Here is a 24556-nt window from a genome sequence, read left to right on the forward strand (position 1 = left end):
TATTTTTTACAAAATTCTCTTATGTCTTTAGTCAGATTTATACATGATATAGTTGACTAGTTACCTTCTGTTTACTCATACCTATTTCCATCAATAGATTTATTTATTTTTTTAATGCCCTGTTTTACTTACGCTGAATTGCTCTTAAGTTTAAATTGAGCTTGTATGCTTTGCCAGTCCTAGAGATCATGACCTAGGGCTTGGGACTGGATAATGCTGAGCACCTGCTATTCTACCTGCAAATTCCGAGTATGTCCCTAAACACATCTGCTGAGTAGCTCTTGGAATTAAACTGAGGTTCCTGGAGAATTATAACATCTTTCCCATTTATACCACAAAGACAAATGTTTGACCTCCTGCTTTTGAGTGAATAAATAGGAGGAGATTAGATAGTTACGTTAACAGGATTATATTCATCCACCAGCATAATAGTAAAATAAAGCTAAAGTATTTGAAAGGTAGATAATTATATTTTGCTTTCAGTTATGTTTTGGCTAGGCACAAAGTTCATTCTTTTCAGTGATACTTGCTTACGTTTCTCATTGCAGAAACTTGAAAGTCATGGGCAGAGTTTGTTGGTAGTTTGTACGTGTTAAGTGGGTAGATAGTATTTCATGTTACTAAACTTGTAACTGAGGAGATAGGCAATCTGAGTTACTAAGCAGAGTTTTGCTGCTGTTATAAATAGAATGAATTCTAAAAAATTTTTTTCTGCCTTCTAAATTATTTTAAATCTTTGGGGAAAGTAACAAAATAAAAAGGTACAAGATGAGAAGGAGAGTTTAAATTCCTTTTTTCATAGTCTTAACCTTTATTTTAAATACAACCTTCTGTTGAAGTCAGTATAATTAAACTTTTTTTTTTTTTCAAGTAAATAGATTTTTTGAACATAGCAAGAAATTATTCTGACAATGGCAAATGTTATTCTTGTGGGGTAGAAGTCAATATAAAAAATGGCAGGATAGACTTGTGACCAGTAGGTATTGTCAATACACACACACACACAGAGTGGCCAAGGTACTAAGAAAGATAATTGTGACTCAACAGAACACCACAATCTGTCAGTGGTAAAAAATAAAATTAAAACTCTTCATCGGATTACACTAGTAGTTCTACTAAAGTACTGGCTGTTCTTATTACCACAGAATTAAATTTGAAATCCACAGAAAATGAAGATCATAAATGCTTCTCTGAAGTCCAAGCATGTGAGAGAAATACATATGGGGTTGGCAAAATGTATAAGCACATTCATACAAAAGCTTTCTACAGTACCATAACCATTTATATGCTCAGCTCCTGTTAGGTAAAATAGGATCATAGAATGTTTTGGTTCGGAAGGGACTTTAAAGATCATCTCATTCCAACCAGCCTACTGCAGGCAGGGACATATCCCACTAGACCAAAAATGGTCTCTCAAAGCCCCATCCAATCTGGCCTTGAACACTACCAGGGATGGGGCATCCACAGTTTCTCTGGCAACCTGTTCCACTGCCTCAGCACCCTCAGAGTAAAGAATTTCTTCTAAATATCCAGTCTAAATCCACCCTTTTTTAGTTTAAAGCCATTAAATAAATTATTAGGATAATAAATGAGAGAGTAACAAACGATGAGAATAAATTGATGATGAAAAAAAATGATGATGACATGAGCCAAAAGTATGGCCAGCAGAACAAGAGAGGGGATTCTCCCCCTTGGCTCTGCTGTTGTGAGACCCCACTTGGACCCTGCCTTCAGTTCTGGGGCCCCCAGCACAAGAAGGATGTGGAAATAACAGAACACATCAAGAGGAAGGCCACAATGATGATCAGATTGCTGGAGCATCTCTTCTATAAAGACAGGCTGAGGGAGTTGGTATTGTTCAGCCTGGAGAAGAAAAGGCTCTGGTGAGACATTATATGGGGCCTACAGGGAAGCTGGGGAGGCACTCTTTGTCAGGGAGTAAGAGGACAAGAAGAATGGTTTTAAACTAAAAGAGGGTAGGTTTAGATTAGGTATTTGGAAGGAATTTTTTATTCTGAGGGTGAACAGGTTGCCCAGAGAAGCTGCGGATGCCCCATCCTGGAGGTGTTCAAGGCCAGGCTGGATGGGGCTTTGAGCAACCTGGTCTGGTGGGAAGTGACCCTGCCCATGTAAGGGGGTTGGAACTGTGTGAGCTTTAATGTCCCTTCCAACCCAAATCATGCTGTGTTTCTGTGATTCTATAAATGTGGGCTCAGCTGGCATGTTGACAGGAACGACTGCCATCCAGGGCGTACTTCATCATTTTGTTAAGGATTTGCTCTGTCACCAAATAGAAGACAAATGCTGAGAGACTTCACCAGGAGGTACATGGTTATCTTCAAATGCCATAGTAAATCCTTTTGAGGAAAACACGTCTGATACAAGAATCTTGACTCATTGTCTGTAAACTGTGTATCATTCTTTTGTTGTGAGTGAACAGTACTGTTGCACAGAGTACAGTAAGCTCATGTTACTGCTTGCTGGTTGGGGGAATTTAACTATTAAAAAAATGGGAAGCATGTAGTGGAGGTGGCTGATTAGCCTCCTGAATAGTATAAAGCATTCATGCCCTGTGCTGGTGAAATCCAGTTTCTGAGCAATGGTATTTTCTGTGATGGGAAGAGCAGTGCTCGAGTTCTGGCATAAAACTTAATATCTAAAATCAATACAGAGAGTGAAAGGAGTATTACCCTCAGTTTTGGAAGAGGTACTTTAAATGGCTTTAGAGCCCATTGTTGCTACTTTTCCTTTTACCCCAGTGACTCTGAGTATTAGGTTCATAGTTTATATATAAAGGTAGTGAAAAGAGGCAAAAATATCTATTACGTTACCTTGATTTAAGGATACTTTATTATTCTCTTGGCTTAGTCTTGAATTCATTGTAGTTTAGAACAAGACTGCCTGTTTCATCTCACATTCATTTTCTGCCTTATCTCTATTTAGCATAAACTTTGTAAGCAGGAACTGCATCTTGCTGTGTGTTTTTCATGGTGGCTATCACAGTCAGGTAGGTCCTTGAGCTGCATAGGCATTCCAGAAGTGATGTTGTCAATAATGAAAAGTTAAAATACGAAGAATAAAAATAAATCAATATAAGCTGAAAATTGTCCAATGATGTAGAGGCATTTTCCCATAATTCATAAAGCATGTATTTCACTTTATCTGATGGGTTTACTTGAGATGTACTGAAAACTTTGGAGATTCTGGAAACCAATTTATGGAATATATTCAGCTCTTGCTGTGGTGATACGGTCTGTTCTTTTATACAATTTACACACTACAAAAAATGAATAGAGCTTTGTATGGCATGTTGAGTACCTTCACATCCATTGACTAGAAAATTAAGCACCCATTGGTTCTACAGCTCTCCTTTGAAAATCATTTTTATGACAAGGTTCATGGATTCATCTATTGTCTGTCCTTTGTTCTGCAGAATCAGCGAGAAATTTTGCAGAAAAGCATGATTTTGTTAGTTCCTTATGGAAATCGATGTTCATGTTGCACTCAGCAAATGCTGTATGCCTTTATGTACAAGCTCCACACTATTTCCTATCAAGGCATGCAATGCCTGCAAACTCTTTGAACGTAATCTCTAGGAATGCTTGAGGGAAATGGGGCAATAGCTTCATAAAAGATGAAGTTCATATAAAGAATGAGAGAAAAGATGTTAAGCTCAGCAGTTGCAAGTGTTAATTCAAGATCATTGTTCTGCTAAATTGAGAAACTGGCATTCATCATCAGGTTGTCAGATGTGTTCTACCAAGCTTGTGCCTTTATTGTGTTTGAAACTTCTGTTATGATTACTGTTGAGTTAAAAGTTATGGATCTGTCTCCATACCTAGTCTAAGGTAGTCTGATGAATGAGATTTCCTAGACTGTGCTAGAATATAGTGTGGTAGCTGGTTGTTACTATGGGTAGTGAACGCTTGTTCCAGTAGGTCTCAGATGTGTTCTTTTTGTCATATATACATTTGTCCTTAAATCTTTTTACTCTGACCTGTCAGTGAATGCAAAACCTGATGCATCAGTCATTCAGACATTCCAAAATGTATGGAAATAATTCCTTTCCTCCATTAGATTTACATAATTTGAGTCAGTTTCACAAGAAGGTTCACAGATTAATTCAGGAAGTGTTCTTATTTCTGTATAGGATAGTAACTTTGTAAATACATTTGTTATTGTCATTAAGAGTCATGTTTTTGAAAGCAGCACCCATGTCCCTGTGTAGGACAAAATGTTAAAAGTGTTAAAACACTAGATGGCAACATACACACTCTTACTCTAATAAGGGTGTGGGTGTCTGAGTTTGATTTATACCTTTGATTTAAGATAATTATTTGTACTAAAAAGGAAGACATTTATGGTTAATAATTGCAGAGGAGTAACTAACCATAAGTGCAGATGCTGCTAAATTGCAGGAAAAATGTTTTCTTAGGATTTTCCAGGAAAGATGAGTGTCGCGAGGAAGGTGTAAAAGAACTAGTCTCTGTGTATCAGTAAAGATCAGCAAAACTTAAAAGCAAAAAGATTTACAAAGACCCAAAATGGAAAGTCCTTCTAAGCAGTAAGCATTCTCTTTCTGGTCATTAATATAAGTATTGTTCAAGTGCAGCTATTGTTCACAGGCTCTGAACCACATAGGTTTCAGACCACTTTTAGCAGTCTAGAGAAGACAAATATGTCATGGTGGTGTTTTTCTTTAGGTATAGATGTAAGGAAAGTGCCAATGCCCTACCCTGGCTGCTACAGGAAGGAGCTGAGGTGGGCTGTTGTAGTTCAGGTACCAAAATCCAGATGGATTGAATAAGTCACACAGACTTGGAAGAGCCACTGGAGTACATCCAGCATTGATATGGGAAACCATTCTGCATGCAGATGGGACAGAGATATAGTGAAAAGGAAAGCATGTAATGCATTTGAACATGCAAGTGTATGCCCCCATGTATGCCACCCGTATGATTGCCGAAACTTTGTTTCTCTGAGTTTGTTTTTTTTTTATATTCAGTCTATGACTGAGTCCATTGATTTGTCATCTTTACATTCATTCTGTAAAGTCATTGCATAATTTAATAAGTATTGTATAACTGATCCTTACTTATGTTTATTTTCACTCTGAATTTTAACTCTTCCTTTACCTGTATTTGTACTTTGGGTTTCAATTATCCAGATTTGAAGCATTTCAATAAACATTATCTACATAGATTTTCTGAAGGCAAGTTGGCTGGGCGGGTGGGTGGGTGGGTTTGTTGGTTGGTTTTGCTGGGTTTCAGTTTGCCATTGTGTGTTTTATTTTTTGATAGCATTTTGTTTGCTGAAATATATATTTTCAGTTAAAATTTCCAAGACAAAATATGATCATTTCTCAGTTGCTTTGACCACCAGTTAGAATTTCAGGTTCAAAATGGTTTAGGTTTCAGTTATTCTCTTGGAATGCCTATCTTAAAGTGTTTCTGAGAAGATCAACTGTTAAGATGCATTGTTGTAAAGAGACTGAATTGGCCTAATACCAGATTATTTGCTTTGGTTATTTGTGTTCATTTTAGCTTTTAAAATGCAATTGTATCATAAAAGTTAGTATACCTATCTCGGCTAATTTTAACACCAGGCAAACCACAGTTATGATACACTGTGTAATAAATTATATCAGTGTTTCCAACTGGTGTTTTTTCTTTTGATCGTAACAGCAAGAATTTTACTGAATCTTTATCCTGTTTTTGCATTTTAATTGAATAACCACAAGATTCATTGTTGTTATGCTTTTCAAAAGCTTTTTAAAACAACAGTTCTGACTTACGTGGCTTTATTTTCAAGTGATTGTAAATGCAGTAAACATGGCATGTTTTATACTGCAAAGAGCAATACAGGTTGCAGAGCCAGTACTCTGCAATATACTGTTTCTCTATGTTTCACAAAGACCTAAACAGTCAAAAAATATTAACAATTTTATTTGTAGGGAATACAGGTAGAAACAGTAGAAGTTTTAGAGCTGCAGTGAACTAGCTGTGCTTCTTAGTGTTATATATATGTGTGTGTTTGTAGAAATATATATGAAATTAACAGATCTTAGTTGTTTTTCAGATGCCAAATACAAACTTATATCGCGTTCTGCATGTGAATGGCATTATGATGCCTGTGCAAGTCCTTGTTTCAAAACATGCAGGGATCCTTTGGGACAAAACTGTCAGGCAGTACCAAAGTAAGTTTTTGCAAATGGAAAATTATGTAATTTGTGTAATACACAGCATAATAAGCATATGAGTGACCAGATGTAGGCTTAGTACAGCAGATCTGTATTCATGTGGAAGGAGATGAATGAAGAAGAAAAGAAGTGAAATAAAAATTGCTGTGGCAGCTGCATGAAAATGATGTCTCTAGACAGCAGTTAGATGAGTACTGCCAGAGTTTGGAATTACAAGTATATTTGTAGCTTTCATGCTGGAAGGTATTACAGTGTATTAGTAAAAAGAAATGCTGTTAATGTTGTTTCAGATAGTTGTGTTTTCATTATCATAGAGTCATAGAATGGTTTGGTTGGAAGGAGCCTTAAAGATCATCTAGTTCCAACCCCCTTGCTATGGGCACTGATGCCTTGCACTAGATCAGGTTGCCCAAAGCCCCACCCAACCTAGCCTTGAAAACCTCCTGGGCCGGTTGTGTTTCACAGCTTCTCTGGGCAACCTGTTCCAGTGCCTCACCACACTCAATTATGGCATTTCAACAACTGTGTCTGTCCTGGCATTTTTCTTTTCTGTTTTACTAATTTGTACTAAGTTTTGCAAAAGTGTCATGTAGATTTTGGTGTGCAAAAAAGCTGTGGCGTTTCTTAGGTGACAACAGTTACCGTTGAACCTGTGAACATTCAGGCTGAATATCACTGAGTTCATGCTTTAGCTTAGGTCTATGTGAGAATGTAAGCCATGGAATGTAAGCAATGATGTTTTGAAGGAGTACACTGAGATGATGAGATTTAGATAGAACAAGGCTCTCTACTCAAAACTACTTTATAAATTAATAGTGTTTGCTTAAAATTAAATGCTTGATAGTTGACAATACTCTTCAATTAGTTAATAATGATTGTTTTTTTTTCTAGAGTGGAAGGATGCATCCCTGTGTGTCCTCTCAATATGTTGCTGGATGAAATCACTCAAAGATGCGTGTATTTTGAAGACTGTATGTTTGAAAAAAAATATATATATATTATGTATGATATTTAGCTTACTAATGTCCGAGGTTATGTTTTTGTCAATTTTTCAAATAAGGGTGTTTAAATTTGTGTAATTATGATCTTAGTTATACAATGTTTGAGTTTTCACTGAACATCTAGTTTAGTTTAGAAAGAGTTTCACTCCTCAAAAACTGGAGTACTTCTAAAATAAGAAAAATGTTCTTTCTTCATAAAATATTTCAGTAATATTAGATGTGGAGAAAATGATTGAATTAACTTATTTTTGAATTTTATGAAGTTTAGAAGTATAAAAGCATGTGAAAAAATCAGAGCTAAATGAATTAATGTAAACTCCTTCTAGCTCCACTAGCTTTGTCTGTAATTTATTTATAAATACCAGACTGTCATTTATTTGTGTCTTATTTCAGGCATTGAACCTGCAGATGATAGTCCACCTTTACCAACCATCTTTCAAACACCAGCAGTTTCACACGTAACATCAAGTACAACTTCGGCAGTGATCAGTGAAATAGTAACTTCATTTCCTGTACCTGAAGCAAAGGACACAGAAACAACACTTGCTTCAAAATTGAAATTCACTGCAACTACAGGGAAAACTAAATTTTCAGCTGTAACAACTAATACAACGCTTCCAGACATAACTTTATCATCATATATTTCTTCACAGTCAGCAGAAATGACATCATTTGGGAGAACTACAGGAATGTCTGTGACAGCAAAATCTAATGTAAGCTTGTCTTCTCTTGTTGCCACTTCAGAAACCTCCACAAAGACACAACTGATCAGCAGTGGTTCCACTAAGCTACTGAGGGCTACAGAACCTTACACAGTAACTGCTACACGTGCAGTGACTAAAAGCACAGGATCAGAAGGCAAACCAATTTCCACTTTTACTGGGACACCAACCACACTTAGAACAACAGAATTGCCAGTCAAAACTAAAATAATGGAAATATCAGAAATAGCCATGAAGACACTTCCCACAAAAGAAGCACAAGTAAAAACAGAAGGGCTGACAACATTTACACCCCCTTCATTTGAATCAAGAACAGAAACTACTGCACATCAGCCCCGATATTCCACATTACCTCTTCTGGTTTTGCCTTCCTATATATCATCAGTGAACCTAACAGGAACTTCAGAAAGGACAGAAGTAAGCATAGGACAGTCTTCTACCACAGTAGGTAAAGTTACAGTAACATCATTTTCTCCTGTGATCACTACTCTGTCTTTGCTAAAACCAGCATCTTCAGAAACAACCAAAACAGCAAATGCTTCAACAGAACAAAGTGGAAAGACTGTATTTTTGCCAACATCCACACAGCCTGTTTCATTAGGAGAGGCAATTACAAAACCTCCTATTGAAATGGTTCATCACCTGACAGATACTGCGGGGGTACCTTTCACTACAACCTTAGGTCCAAAGAAAACAACTCTGCGAACTCCAGAGAAATCATTAGAAACAACTGTTTTACCATTTACAACTCATGGAAAGGAAACTCTCAAAACAGCATCTCGTGTGAAGCATATATCTAGTTCCTATTTGCCTCCATATTCACTGCGTCCTAGTTCTAAAACTGAAAAATCCACCACTCTTTCACCAAAAAGACCTTCAGTGTCTGTTCCTACTCCTGCTTCTCCAGCTTTAGGTGAATTAAAAAAAACATTTAAAACTGTGTCAACAACAGGGTATCCCTCACACGTAGTTCTAAACATAACAGAGCTCTTGACTACACTGTACACTAAATATCCTGCTTTACCTGAGACTACCAGAGTGACACCATTGTCTATTGAGGTAACATCCAAAATAACATCGCCTTTTGAATTAGTAGCAAAATCAACTTTGTTTTCTGGAAAAACATTTACTGAATACACATCACCTTTGGCTTTAAGTACAGTGAAGACAAGCACTTCAGCATATTCAGGTAATGTTACCACATCAGCAAAGAAAACCTTTATCTCATCAAAAGAAACCACTACAGTTCCTTTCATAGCTACAAAAAGAGAGTCAGATGAAACAACGTCCTTCACTGGATCTCCACGTACTCCCCTTAGAGCAACTGAAACCACATTGTTAACCACACAGCCTGAAGAATCAGAAGTGGAAAGAATTTCTAGCATCTCCCCTAGAAAACCATCCGCTTTCCCTTCTTCACCACCAAGCTCTCTAATCTCTTTAAATCTTTCTCTTCCTTCACTACCCACATACGGAAAAGAAGCATCACTGACAGCTCTCAGTCCAATACGTACAACATCTCATGAACCCATCTCTTCATATCCAAGAACGACTATAACAAAATCTAAGTTAGAAACAGAAAAGACCTCCTCACTCCTGACTTTCTCTACTTTATCCACTATAGCAGAGCATTCAAGTCCGATAACAACAGTACCATATGACAAATTGCCAGGCAGAGCCATTTTAAATACCACTTATGCTATATTCTCTCCGTCCTCTGAATTCAGCATTCAGCATATAACAACCAAAGCAATGACAGACAAAGAAAAATCAACTCTATCCACTTCTGCTGTACTTCCATTAACAAAGTCTCACACTTTCTCCACCTCTCAGTATCTAGCAGATAAATCAGTTTCTTCACCTTCTTTAACACAAGTAATGCTGGAAGTAACAACCCCACCAAAATACCCTGTAGAAACTAAAGTAGTTTCTACAGCATTGAAGTCTACAGTCAAAAGTATAACAGATACAGTAAAATCTACCGCTTCTACAGCTCAGAAATCCTTTACTCCATCTTCAGTGGGCTCCTTCCCTCAACAAACCTCTTCAGGAGATAAACTTCCAGCACAGACTACTAAGGCTGTGACTATACTGCATTTTTTGACTGAAACAGATACAAAACTTGCTCATCAGACTTCTAAGCCTTCCTTGACAGGCCTAAGCAGTACTCCAATTTACCATCATCCTGCAGAAACTCTAGCAAAATCCACTGATCAGCCACAAATTCTATTAAGCACAACTGAAGCTATGGTAGAATTGATTTCCTCACCCCCCTTAACTACCTTCGTACCTAAAGGCATTCATTCAAGTGTGTTATCTACCTCATTAGGTCCTACACAAGTTATTTTACAAACTGAAAAAGAGTTACATTTAACTGATTCAGTTACACAGCTGTATATGCCAAAAACTTCTGTTTTACAGTCTACAGGCCCTGATAGAAAAACAGCTGACTTGACTTTTGGTACCAGAATTCTCCCTTCTTCACCAGAAGTGCTTGCAACTTCCTCTTCAACCATTAAAAAAGATGCATTTCCTTCATTTTCTACACAGAAGGCAGATACTGGTGTAAAATTCACGTGGCAGTCCTCAGTTACTGAATCACTTCTTTCAAGTCAAACTCCTGAAACAACAATTTCACCAGAATTTAAGCTGACCTCTTCACTTTTGTTACCAGAAACAACAGAAATTCCCATCGTGATGGGCAGTGAGTCATCCGTAGGTGCCTTTTTCACCCCTGTGATTTCAACAGCATCCACATCAATGGGTAAAAGTGCTACAGAGAAAACTGCAGTGTTGCCAAAGCAAGTCACATGTTCAACCACTGCCTACAGTTCCACTTCTCTAGCAAGTACAGAGTTTTCAGCTGCAGTCCATACATCAGCTGCAGCTTCAGCCTCTTCAGTGATGAGCAGTACAGAGCAAAACATCACTATTATATCAGCAACCTCAGACAAAGCAAAAGCTGTAACAGAATCCATCACAACCTCTGTGAAGCCATCCTATTTTTCTGTTACTTCAAAAGCAAAAGAGCCTATGTCCCCTGCTACAGAAAAATCTGAAGAGCTGGAATTAATGACAGAAATGCAACCTGTCCATACTCAAGGTGTTACCATTACCTCAGAAGTACCTCACACATTTTATTCTCCATATTTCACAAACATAACTGCAGCTCCTTCTAATGTAAGTGTGTCAAGACTGTTCACCATACATTCGTCCTCTGAACCAAAACCTTCTTCTATACCTGCATCATTGGCCAGTACTACACACACTTCAAAACTTGGAATAACATCTGAGATACAAACACCTTCTGTGAGTTCACTATTAATGATACCTGACCATTCAAATGTCACAACAGCTCCATCAGTTTCCTCATTTGCCTATTTATCTACCAAACCACTTTATGGTTTGACTACAACATTTTCTGATGGATTGTCAACAGCTGAAGCCATGTTAGGAGTCACAACATCAACTTCTATTCTGCCTAGAGAAACAGCAACTCTCCAGACTTGTACAGTGAGTAATATTATACATGTTTATCTGTTTGGTTTTGAATATATCTGGCTTACTTTTACACACTGATAAAATCATTATTTGAGATACATGTATTGATCTTTAGGATATGAAATATCGGCATTAAACAGGGCAAGCTATTATTTTTACAGTTATATCTTTAAGTCTGGGTGACTTCAATTGTGCATGATTTTCGTAAGTGCTATAATGCACTACTTTTTGGGCAACAGTTTTCTGAGTATGATTATTACAAGAATATTTTTGGCAAAATATGGTTCTTTATGTTCTTCAATAATATTTTTCTGTCATGTAACCTTCCTTCCCACAGATCCTACTCTTCCTACTTCTGTTCTTCCATACTTTTTATTCTCAACTCATTTTATTTTAAAGTTAAAAAAATATATATATCTGTTCTGCAATTTACAACAGGACTGAATTTTAAACTGTCCTCAGAATGGTCAGATTTTCAAAGATGCATTTCGCTTAAATCTTCCACCATAAGTATTCTGTACCTGAAGAATGTGAGCCCCCTTTTGAGCAAATACTCTGCAGCATTGTAATGTTAGCTTGATAAGAATGGTAACCAATGTCTTTTAAATGTGCCTTAGCCAGTCACAGAGAATGAGTGCATAAAATACATTTGCTTGGATGGACAACTGATCCAAGTCAATAAGTCGCAGAACTGCCCATACAATGCAACTCAACCCAGCTGTGGAGTTTTAGGATTTGCTACTCAAATGAATGGGGACAAATGCTGTCCAAAGTGGGAATGTGCATGTAAGTTTTAATTTTGCAGTACTTTTAAAGTGATCTTAGTTAACAATTTAATGCATTTGCAAGAAGGCTAAGAACTAACACTTCTATAACCATGGTGTAGAAAAAGATGTTCCATATTGTGCAGTTTATTTGTTGTCTAATGTGATTTGTAAATGTAGTTCTACACCTGATTAAATGAAATCAAAATACTCCTTTAATGTAAGATGAATATCTTATCCAGCTTTAGATATCTGCAATGGACTTGCCTGACTTAGACCTGTGTTCTGTCTAATCAGAGGAGACATAGTCAGTATAGCCAGTGGATTTTATGGTTGATTGTATACATACTTCAGGATGAGAACACTCCTAGAGTACATTACCAATCACTGTTAACAGCCCGGGGACTCTAGAAGCGTAGCTGTACTGTAGTCACTCCCTTCAATTACATAGAATTAGGCAGGATGCATCCAAACCTTAAAGAAAATTAAATTTAATCCATAGTGGCAAAGAAAGGATGCAGAGATAAGCAATGCAAATTTCCACTTACAATCTAGAATACGAAATATCTAAGAGAAGAACTCCAAACCATTTGAAACATAAAAGCTTTAGCAGTAAGCCTGGAAAGAAAGGAACATGCAACAAGAACTCCCTCCTTAGAAACAAGACTAAAGGGGAATTAAGGATCTGGCATGATACACTGCCATCCATGTTTTTTCTAGTTTAGGGCTTGTAAAAATTATAAAACTGTGCTGGCAAGAACTGTAAGAAAGTAACTGATTGCAGAGGACTGCAAATTGTCCCACTAGAATATGAAGGATTTGACTCTGTTGTCCCTTTACAGAGATGCAAGCAAAGGTGACGACATATACCTGAAAATGTGCTGTATATGTTAAACTGTACAGCAAAGAATTTAATCTTATATAACTCAATATTTTATCTTTCTATTTTGTAGTATTTACAGAAAGTAGCCTAAGTTAGAAAATATATTATTAAGTTAGAAAATACATTCATTTTATTTTTATTTTTATTTTTCTTAGGTCGTTGCACAATTTTCTCTGATCTGAGCATTGTAACCTATGATGGAAATCATCTGGCTTTATTCAAAGAAGCATCCTACATTGTTAGTCAAACTCAAGATGAAACTATAAGCATCCATGTCCTTGACTGTAGAATGGTAACTAATGTTTATCAGCTAACGAAGGATGTTCAGTACTGGTAATAAGATGTATCTTGGGAATGAGTTACACATATATTCCTCTAATGCACATCTTTCTGAATAAAAGGTTATAATATTTGTATGCAATTGTGTTTAATTATTCAATCATATGCAATATCTATGAATTGTACTTGCACTTTACAATACTTTGCAAGAATCATATGGGCATATTTTATTCTGAAACAGCTGGAAGGTGAGAGGTAGATCCGTATTATCTTATTTTATGTGTAAAACAGGAAATGTTGTGAAATTAAATAGATATGCATTTATTAGTCGCTCCCACCAGCATGTAAAAAGTACCATTGTAGAGGGCTATTTTTTGTGTATCTACCTTCACTTGACTTTACTGTGCGAAAGAGAAGATATGTAGAATTTGAAAGAACTTTCTGAAGCTGCATTAGCTCACTTGGCAGTTCATCAGGCACTGCCTTGCGGAGTGAGGATTAACACACTTGAATTCCTTATTAAGTTTCATTCAACCCTAATTTTTTTTCAAGGAATGCTGGCTAGCACAACCTAGCAATGTATTTCATTGTATCACTTTTCAAATATTTTCATGTGGAGAAATTTGCACCAGAAACACCGATCTTGAGATCCCTAAAAGAATGTAGTATTGTCAGAAAAAAATAGACCACTTAGTACATTTCTAGGTCTTGGACAGGGGCAAGTATTTGCCATTTCAGAGAGAGAAGAGAAAAACCCTACAAGGAGCAATTACAGAATATCGTGTCTAGTGGGTGGTGTAGAGATTGGCTTTATGTCATGAAGAGTTAAGTGCTCATGAGTGTGGAATAATTGCCTTTACAAAATTCTTTTAACTCCAGCCTCTTCTGTGAAAGCTAGGTAATGTTGACATCCATATAAATATTCACACAAGGTTTGGTCATGAATAGTGTAGTACCTTATCGAAGTTAGTTCTAGAAGTTCAATATGATTGGTATAACATAGCAGATCTGTTTCTGACTTTTCATATTTTTGCTTTGTTATTTTAAATGCTATTTCTTTTTTGTGTGCATGTATTTCTGATCCATTTCTTCTGTACCATTCACTGATCATATAAATTCATCATTCCCAGTCCTCTTTTTGCTTACCTTCAGATATGTAGTTCCTATTTTTCAATGTCCAAAGAGCTATTCCGCTGTAATTTTTTTTTTTTTTTTCTGAAAACCTTTATATCTGTTATAATTTAGAGAATGGGTGATACAACACAGTTCCTAAGTACAACAGTTCCTAAGTACAATAATATCTTGTGTGTGTGTTTTACAAAATGAACTTATCCAGATGAACCTTGTAGTACAAACTTGAAAGTACAAACAGTTGCAGCTTTCCTGTCTTAAAAATATACACAAACAATCCTTAATGTCCTGGTATCTAAAAATAATAAACAGCTAATGTATAAAGCTTTTCTACATTATCACTCTGGTTTATATATTTTTGCTTTCTCCACAGAACAATTCAAATTCAACTTCCCTGTGCCTTGCAATGTTGAACTTAACCTATGTATCAAACCAAATTATTATCAATCGTTTAAGTAGAAAAGTAAGTACTTTGAGGTTTTAATTTTCTCTGCCTTCCAAATAGCACCTTATTTCTGCTAACTTCTGCTATCTATTCATCAGCTATCTTATCATGTGGATATGGAAGTTTAGCATAAGACATAGCAGGTAGTGTATTTTATTGTTAGGACTTGGGAATTTAGTAAACTTGTAAATTCAAAGAGTCAAACTGTGGTAAAAGGACAGTTAATGAGATAAGTCACAGAGTAAGGCAGTTGAAGTGATTGTTGTTCTCTTTAGTGCCTAGATATCTTTGTGAAGATGAGCCTAGCTTCTTTTTAAATTAGGAGATAGATTCATAAACTGTTGAAAATATGACTTTAGTTCTTCCACCTACAGCATTTGGTACCTGACATTTAAACTCTTCTCTGTGTTCATTTTAGATAACAGTAAATTCAAGATTTGCTTGGCCTACTGTTAGAAAATACGGATACAAGGTAGAGGATTCAGGCTTCAAGTATGCAGTTGAGACCCCAACAAAAATCAGAATTCAGTGGTTTCACAACACAGGTGTGATGATCATAGAGTTCAATACTACCAGAGAACCAAAAGCTTTGGGACTATGTGGTAAGTATAGAGTACTGCTAGAAATAAAGATATTCAGATGCTTTGATAAGGAACCACATTTTCCTAATTACATCTTTTGTAGAATCTTGCTTAAAAGAGTTATTGCAGACCACTGCAAATTAAACAAACAAACACCTATTAACATGAAATGATTAATAATTTGGTTGGTTGTTGAAATACAATTTGATACCTATCAATGTATTCACTTTTTACTGACAGTTTTGCTTCTGAATGTAGCCTGTTGGAATCACAAGCACAATTGCTGTAACCAAACCTAAATAAGTAAGTCAGACATAAATTTGTAATGTCAAATAAGGTCATTTACAGATTTAGTATTTGCTGTCCATCTGATAGGACGTGATCTGTGCTATTTTCAGTTTCTAAAGGTCAGAATTCACAGGAACTGTTAACTCGAGAGAATCTATCTTAGTTTATCTGTTAGAGGAAATAGTTCAGGGGAAATTTTTTAATACTAATGGGTTAAATAACCACAATACTGCACTCTGTTACGTCTGCTCAATCTTTTCATGTAGTTACTTTTCTGTAAAAACCATGACCTTGAATAAGCTGCTAGTGCTATAGTTTTTGCAAGCATGTTTTTGTTTTGTTCTATATCCTTACTGTGACACCTGAATCTGTAAATTTATCTGCTGTAATTTGGAGCTGGAAACCAGGGTTACAGAGTTCATAATTACAGTGGAAATCTTGCCAGTTTCAGAAAGTGCAAATGCCTGTAGCTCAGTATCAAATACCAGTGATAGCACAGTCAAGTTCCAAGTCCTGTGGACAGTAATGCTTCTTGCAAAGGAAGAGAGTTTGAATTTACTGTCATTTTGAAATTGGGTTATTATCTGTAATTTGCTCTGACCTTTGTTTTTTAATATCATTCTTTCTCTGTATAGCTAATTGTAATTAGATCAAACAGAAATAAGAATGTAAAGATTATATTTTTTAGTAGGCCTGATTCAAGTTATACTTGAAATTCTCTTTTGCCTTTACCCATTTGGTTATTGTGATGGGGAGAATTAGGAATGTTACATTCCTGGCTTACACAGTCCATTAGCAAGATGACATGTCCCCATAGCTGGTGTTCTATGTACAACTTCTCTGGAGAATGTGTCATGTGTTTCTGGCATTCATCTCTGATTGGGATTCTCTGTATAAACCTGCCTGCATGGTGCTGTCTGTTGTGACTCACCAGAACCTGCTTTAAGGTTACCTTGCACCTTTTCAGGGTAAATTAGTCTACAATGAGCTCTCATGCTTTCTGCACTTTTTTGCAAATGCAAACATTTGTTTGTCTTCGAGCTTTCTCAGAATGTCTTTAGGCTGATCTGCAGTACCAGTAGATCCTAGTTTCTCAGCTTCAGGTAAAACATGGAACTGAAGGAACCATTACAGTTTTGTAGCAGCGAGTATCCCTTGGAAGTATCTGCATCAGATAGCAGTGCCTTTAACAGTGACTGGATCAGGCAAACATGGCAAGTGGTGAAGAGCTGGTATGGGAGTTGAGGGAGGTCACAAGGGGTTATGGATATCTCTGTAACAACACTGGTGAAACAGTGTAAGCGTGTCGTTGTAGGTGCAGCCAGGTCCAGCCAAGTTGAACGTGAAACCTTAATTTTGCTGTGTTTTCTTATCAATGTACAAGAAAACTGGAAAAAGTTAAGTCAGACATGGTAGCTGTCCCTTCAGACCTCTCAAAACTCAAGTCAGTACTTCCTGTTTGTGTTGCATAGACTCACAACCTCTGAATATTCAACCAGAAACATTTTTGGTCAATTAATATTTACAGCTTCAAAAGCTGTTTTACTCTTGAATGCTTATTGCTATATCACTGATTGTCAGCAGCTAGCTCATAGTGAAAAATGCTAAAACACCAATTTTCTAGAAAAGGGTTAAATTCACCAGTAATTGATGAACAGATATCTTTAGAATTGTTATTAAAGTTTCTTGAAACATCAGAAGAATGCTTTCTAGAAATCTGATACAAAAACATCAGAAATTGTGATTAGGAAGAAAGAATGGGAGACTGATTTTGTCATTCTGCTTTTGTACTGGCTAGCTCTTAAAGGACTTTCCAGCAGAGACTGTTGTAATACTCAGATGTTCTGTGTTAACCAAATTGCTCTCCATGTGCTCTATGTTGCTTCCTTTGTTCCCCAGTGTTTTGAAAATGCCAGCTACCTTACTTTAAACAGAAACAAGATGCGATGCTGCCTTCTGTGAAGAAAATAAATAAAAGATTGCTTTCTTCCTGCTGAGTGGTAATATAAATGTACCTGGAAATGCCAAAAGCTGCATTTTTATGTTAGCTCTTAAGCCAAAAGGTGTTCAACACTGCCCAGAAGCATAAGTAAAAGAAGGTGTTACACTTTTGAAGTACAGTATCAAGGCATCTGGACATTTAATGGGAGTTGCCTTTTCAGATAATATTTGCAGTTTTCATTTGTTGCTATACATGGAGGTGCTTTGTAACCTCTTTTTCTTTTTCTTTTTTTTTTTTTTTTAAGTGTTTTTTTTTTTATTTTTTCTTTAGTGCTTGTGCAACTCAGCAGTGAAGCTTGCACATCATTGCTGGGCTCTGAACAACACATTGATTTGTGATAGTTCTTGTTTCATGCATGTGCAATTCACAGATAAGTCTTTAATTCACTTTGTGTGAAGTTCCTATATCTTTATCCTACAAAACTTTGCATATCTGTTGTGGGTTGTGATACTGCCATATTGTTTACATTTTTTAGAAAAATGTGTACATTTTTTTATTTGCTTACTGTAAGTTTTTTAAAAACAATTTACTTGTTTGAATATGCCACTTCAAACATACTTGACAATGAACTGTCCAGTGTTAACCTGCTTTTTCTTTTGGTAATACATAGGTCTTTGTGATAGAAGCTTGGAAAATGACCTGATGCTACCCAACAGGACAGTGTTAAGCAAAAGTGATGCTCCATCGACTTTTATAGACAGCTGGCAAGTGCCAGACACATTAAAGTATGTTGGAGAAGACAGGCACCAGGAAACTAATTGCTCAGTCATGGACTGCTCAGAGTGCTTAAGACTGATTTCGAACCAGACCTTCAGCAGCTGTCACCCTTATGTATGTTAAATATTTTGGAAGCTTACATTTTGGGAGAGATGCTGTTGTGATAGAATTTTGTATACTTGATAGTTTCATTAATGTGGGACTACATGTAACCACATTTATGGAATGAGATATATACTTTTTTGTGTCTTCAGTTGCAAGATAAAAATAATTGAAGAGTGCAGCAAATTGATAGGAGAGTTGCAATAAGCAACTGACAATTTCAGAATTCCTAATATATCTCTGTTAGTTTTGGTAATAGCATTTAATTTATAAATCAGTCCCAGATAATTCAATTGGATCAATAGGATGTACAGCAAAGTAAAATAAAGTAATTTCAGGACTTATTTCATATTTAAGTGTTCAGTAATTTAACAAATTTCAGACCACAGTGAAGAATGTAAAGGCCTGCATTCTCAAGGGCTGTAGAGAGCAGGAATTCCAGCTTACCGTGAGAAGAGGGTTGAGCAGACCCTTTAAAGTAAGCATAAGTAGAAAACTGCGGAAACAAAACATTTATTTGTGCTCCTGTTAGTTCATTTACCACTTCAACTTTTGCATGTTATTGGGTTTGATGAAGAGGAGTCAAAATCAAACAAAAGCACATAGGAAGAAAGAATGAAGTACAGTTAGTAATTATGTCTTCTGTTAGAAAAATTATGTTAGCTTTTGCCTTGGCATTTAAAATAAATGAAACTGAAGAGTATAAGGACATCTCTCTTTCTCTCTCTCTCTTTTTTTTTTTTTTTTTTAAACATGTTCAGGAAACCTTCCCTTAAATACCAGTAGACACTCTGTAGACCAATAAAGTCAGATGGTCCCTTTTTCCTATGAACCAAGAACTTTTGCCTTAGTTGTTTGTAGCTGATATTTAAAAAGGTCAATCTTTTTGCTACATAGCAGGGTCTCTATGAAGGTACAATATTTTTCATCTTTTCCTTCCTAGGTTCCACCTGAGCTATTCTGTGATATATGGGTTCAAGACACCAAGTACATTCAAAATCCATGCGTCTCCCTAGCTGCTTATGTGGCAATGTGCAACAAGTTTAATATTTGTATAGAATGGAGGAGCTCTGATTACTGCCGTAAGTATTCTCCATGTATTCTCCATCTCTAGTGCTTGCTGAAACAAAACCTGCTTAGTAATAACTTATTGTAAGTTGAAAATATCACTGCTCCTGGAGTCTTCAGGTACCTTGGAAATTATTATTAGGATAATAAATCCATCAGCTTTTATTATAAAATAGAAAGCACTGTGCAAAAGGAATCAGGCTCATTGTAGCCAGATCGCAGATGGAAAAGTTAAGCATATTAAAATGTATGGCCAAATGCGACCTACATGTATACTCGTCATCAGCAGGACATGGGCATGCCATAATGTGCTGCAAGTAAAACCAATAATTATGGAGTCTAAAGCTTAAAAATAGTCAGATATAAAAAAATATATTCAAGTTTGTGTGAATTTCAATTGCAAATAAATGTTTAAAATGAGACCTTACAAAATATATCTGTAAATATAGTTAACTACTCCATCCATCACGATGGGATGCATGCTCTCTCGGTTTTATATCACAGTGTATCTGGTGGTACACACCTAGGAGGGAAGAACAATGAAGTCATAGCTGGATTTTGTGGTCACTACGCGTTAACATGCTGTGGACCGTTTTTTAAAAGCCTGAGTTCCTCTATTTACAGGGCTCCACTAGGTGTTTCCTGTGGGGCATTATAGCCATTTTTAGTAGCGTGGAGCTGAACAGAATCAACCTTCTTTCCCAATTAGCTTTTAAGTTAATTGTCTAAACTGGAACCTTCTTTATTATTGAGCAGACAGTCCCTTTGTGAATTGGGTGTCATCTCTTTACCATCATTCCAGGTTGTATTGCTGTGTGACTTAGGTATCATTACATGATAAGGATCCTGCTGGCTGTTCACAGAACCACAGTGTTGGCATTCGTAGTCATTCTCTCTTTGCCATATATATGCAGCTTGTATGTGACCCGCATTTAAGCAGTTTTGATCCATCATGTTGTTTTCAACAGCAAAGGTTAAATCGATTCATTCCAGCATGCACTCATTACATACCAATGAATTTGCATTAATAGTATAAAGAATGTTGTTTAACTGTGTCCATGGACTTTAAAAATAACACACCTCATCCAAGAGAGTGATTAATGTGAATATCTATTAAATATAGTAATGAATTCATGCCATTCTTTTTTGTTCCAAATAAAACAAGGCTGAATTTGCCTTTACATGTATCTTTTTTGTAAAAGACTATATTTTGCTCTTTAGTAATCAGTGTTTTCTTTATCCACTGCAAAGTACTTGATGTGTTTCAAAACACTGCATTATTAATCTGTGTACCATTATAAATCTGGTATTTGTAAATGTTTTTCAAGTATGAATTATTTTGTGTCAACACTTTTGCTTGTTTTTTTTTTTTTTTTTTTTTTTTATCTCTACTACCAAAATGCAAAACAAGGCCTGATACAAATGTTACCACAAAGAAGCGAAGTGCCTGTGAAATTTATTTTTGTTTGAATTTGTCATGTAGAAGATGTGTATCAGTGTTTTAGATTGGTAGATCTCTTAGGTAGTACACCCTCATGTAATTAGGTCTTTGGATAACTGATTTATTTCATTTCTAGCCTTCCCCTGCTCTGAAAACTTCTCCTACCGGGCTTGTATAGCTGCCTGTGAGGTTCCAGATAGTTGTCAGAATAATGAGGTTGCTTCTCTGGACTCAGACACCTGTTCGGTGTTGACAGAAGGCTGTGTCTGTGCTGGAGGGACCATCCTGCACCGAACTCACACTGCTCTCTGTATTCCTGAAGAAAAATGTGGTATGTTTTGATATGATTTTCTTCTTTATTGTCTGCAAGCTGGTGGTCAGATGCTTCATTATCCAGGCCTGGTCTGATGTTGCATAGGCTTTGCATGTGTTGTTCAGTTGAGGCCTCTGGGGATTCAGTAAACGTTAACTTTACAGGTGGGCAAGCAGGAAATGTCCTTGTGGCATATGACTTTGCTCAACTTCTCTCAGCTGGAGGATGCTCTTAAAAATGGTAGGTTTTACTTATGCTTATGTGTTCCATTATTTGAAGTATGGTAGTCTTGGCCTCCTTTTCACCTTGCCCTTTGCCAAGGAGTCACATCTAATGATACTAAATGGAATTCAGAAGTCATGCAGCAACAGTTAATTACACATTTTGGATTATATACATCCTATCTTCTATCTGCCAGCATTGATAATTCTTTTCATTACATTTCTGCCTGAGGACACCAAATTGTGGACTAATACTTAAAACTAACAACACAAATCTGAAAGATGCAATTTTAAAAACAGATTGCATAAAGCACTGTAAATTAATAATAGTTTTGATGTGTGTGAAATACAAAAGCAAGTTCTTTTCAGATTACAGGTTTAAAAACAAAGAATCATATTGGGATCTTAAGTGCCTAGCTTTGCAGTGGAGACTCAAAACAAAGTGGAGACCCTGATCCTCAGGAGGGTATTGAGTGTCTTGCATTCCCATACAAACTCAGTCTCAGACTGTTTCCTCTTTGACTTTTTTTGTTGGGGTAATATGGATAGGTGATGCCTTAAAAACTCTGGAACTTTTATAGTTCTGTGCACTCTGTGGAAGAAAATGGTGGTGAAAACTGGAAATAAAAAGGCATGGCTTCTATCTTCTCTTGCTCTGATCTAGCGTGTACAGATAGCTCAGGAGCACCTCATGCTGTGGGTGAGATCTGGAAAACTTCTTTGAGTGGCTGCTGTATGGAAAAATGTGTTGACAGTGAGACTATTATTCCAATGGAGTACAACTGTTCAGATATCCACAATTTAGACTGTCAGCGATTTGCAGAAGTGGCCTTGCTTGTTCCTGGTGATCATACATGTTGTCCTCAGAAGATCTGTAGTAAGTATTCTTTAATGATTATGAATATTACTCACTGAAATTTGCAAATAACCTTTCGCTGTGTTTTATTTTTCTGTTACACGTCCTATTTTTGAAGTGTATGGTAATTATTTGAATTTATAGATTGTGCAGAAAACTGTAAAATCTTTGTACCATTGGCTAAATGTCTAGAGGGATTTGGGGGAAAGGGAAAAGGAGGTGAGAAGTGTTCTGAGAACTGAAAAAGCTGTGATTATTTGGTATGTATTGTGTTCCTCTCAGCTGTACAGTCTAATGATCTATTTTAACGTCCAAATACAAATCAATGATATAACTAATTATTAGAAAAAGATACCAGATGACTTTACAAAGTCGACACTAAAAAAAAAAAGGTTAAAAGCTTTTATTTTATATTTTCTTATTTCATATTTAGCTTAGAAAGTCCATATTCAAAACGAGTTGCAAATTTTCCTGTTTTGGCCAGCTGGGTTGATATTGTTGCAATGAATTTTCCGCAAGATTTTTTTTTTTTTTTTAAAGTGGAGATTTCACAAGAATTCAGCTCTCCTTTAATTTTGCCTCCACAGAGAGTGTGGCAAATACTGGACACTTCCAATCTTGGTCTTTTTTTGTTTGTTTGTTTGTTTTTTGTTTTGTTTTGTTTTTGCTAGTTTGTAGTGTTTCTTTGGAGATTTGGGGTATCAAACTGCAAATACTGCTTTACACTACTCAACTTATTAATGCATAAAGTAGTTCAGAAGTTGTCTTTTTTTTTCTTTCTCTTTATGAAATAGTTTGTAATCAGAGCCTTTGTGAATCCCTAATCCCAGAATGTAATGGCTTGGAAAAGCTGGTCACTTACTACAGTGAAGAATCCTGTTGTCCCAACTATGTTTGTGGTAGGTTTCTTTTGAAAAGATAACACAGTTTACTGTGTTATCAGGTGTGGCAGTAAACCAATAGATCAACTTTTTAGCAAAAGAAAGTTAACTTAGACATCATTGTTAATATGCCAATTTAAAAAAAAATGTCTTTCATCTAAAAGCTCAGGGTTGGACTATGCCTTGGTTGGTGCAGACATAAATGAGTCTTTTGTTTAATGTTCAGGCAAGTATGTGTGTATCACTTTGTGATACAAAATAAAAGGATTTTGTAGTATTTCTCTGCTCTACATTGTCATTTCTTACACATATAGCATAACTAAAGAGGAATGGTGTATTTTACGTAAAGAAATAATCTGTTGTGCTTTTTTCAGAATGTGATCCAGCAAAATGTGAACCAATGGAGCAGATGCCAAGCTGTCAAGAGGATCAAACACTAATTGCTGCTCGGGTAGAGAGTACCTGCTGCATATCCTATATATGTGGTACGGAATCCTGGCTTTCTGAGTATTTAAGTGTTTTTGCGTATGCAGTGATGCCTGCTAATAACTTCTCAGCTAAGGTTCTTTGTACTCTCTACAGCTCTCCAAACACAGTAAGGCTTGAAAGTGGCATTTAGGTTTACAGAACATTAGAAATGGCAACAACCACCAAAAATCATACAGTGGCTTTGTGCAACTGAGTAGTGTTCTTGGGTAATGTGATGGTGGAGTCCATGGGTGAAGCAACTGAGGGCTTTTGAGTGCCTGTCCTTGCACAGTGTGTGGACTGGCTGTAAGATTGTTTTATCTGAAAGAAGACTGAAATTGTATGTGCTTTTGCTCCCTATATCCTGGTGTTGTGTCAGGTGTGGCCAATCTTATTTGATGGGAAATATAACATGAGAGAATTATGCAAATTTATTCAGTTTCCTTGGGGTTGACCCTTAACAACTTAATTCAGTAATGAAATTGCACTTTTGGTATCAGTTTAGGAGCTCTGTTTGTTACCATAGAGTTGTTTTCTGTAGGAAAATAATGTGATTAATGATATGCCCTGTAGGCTTCTTTGGAATGGACTCCATTTTTGCATGTAGATTTCTATGAATCATAGGCTGTCATCTTGAGTAGCATTTCCAAGTGCAAAAATTTGAACCTTCAAAGGAAACTTTAAATACACTTC

The 24556-nt window shown here is 36.3% G+C and overlaps 1 protein-coding gene across 1 annotated transcript in view; it reads left to right on the top strand.

Annotated features, from left to right (window-relative positions):
- OTOG (otogelin) overlaps positions 1-24556 on the top strand; it is a 106941-nt gene that overhangs the window by 68581 nt on the left and 13804 nt on the right. Inside the window, exons 34-46 of the mRNA XM_084521940.1 lie at positions 6079-6196; positions 7091-7170; positions 7594-11435; positions 12041-12209; positions 13226-13362; positions 14854-14943; positions 15344-15527; positions 18407-18627; positions 19559-19697; positions 21261-21455; positions 22323-22535; positions 23309-23413; positions 23770-23880. Coding sequence (XP_084378066.1) covers positions 6079-6196; positions 7091-7170; positions 7594-11435; positions 12041-12209; positions 13226-13362; positions 14854-14943; positions 15344-15527; positions 18407-18627; positions 19559-19697; positions 21261-21455; positions 22323-22535; positions 23309-23413; positions 23770-23880 — 5604 coding nt within the window. The remainder of the gene's footprint in view (positions 1-6078; positions 6197-7090; positions 7171-7593; positions 11436-12040; positions 12210-13225; positions 13363-14853; positions 14944-15343; positions 15528-18406; positions 18628-19558; positions 19698-21260; positions 21456-22322; positions 22536-23308; positions 23414-23769; positions 23881-24556) is intronic.

The sequence above is a fragment of the Aythya ferina genome (genome assembly GCF_964211825.1).
Source record: "Aythya ferina genome assembly, chromosome: 5".
NCBI classification, from domain to species: domain Eukaryota; kingdom Metazoa; phylum Chordata; class Aves; order Anseriformes; family Anatidae; genus Aythya; species Aythya ferina.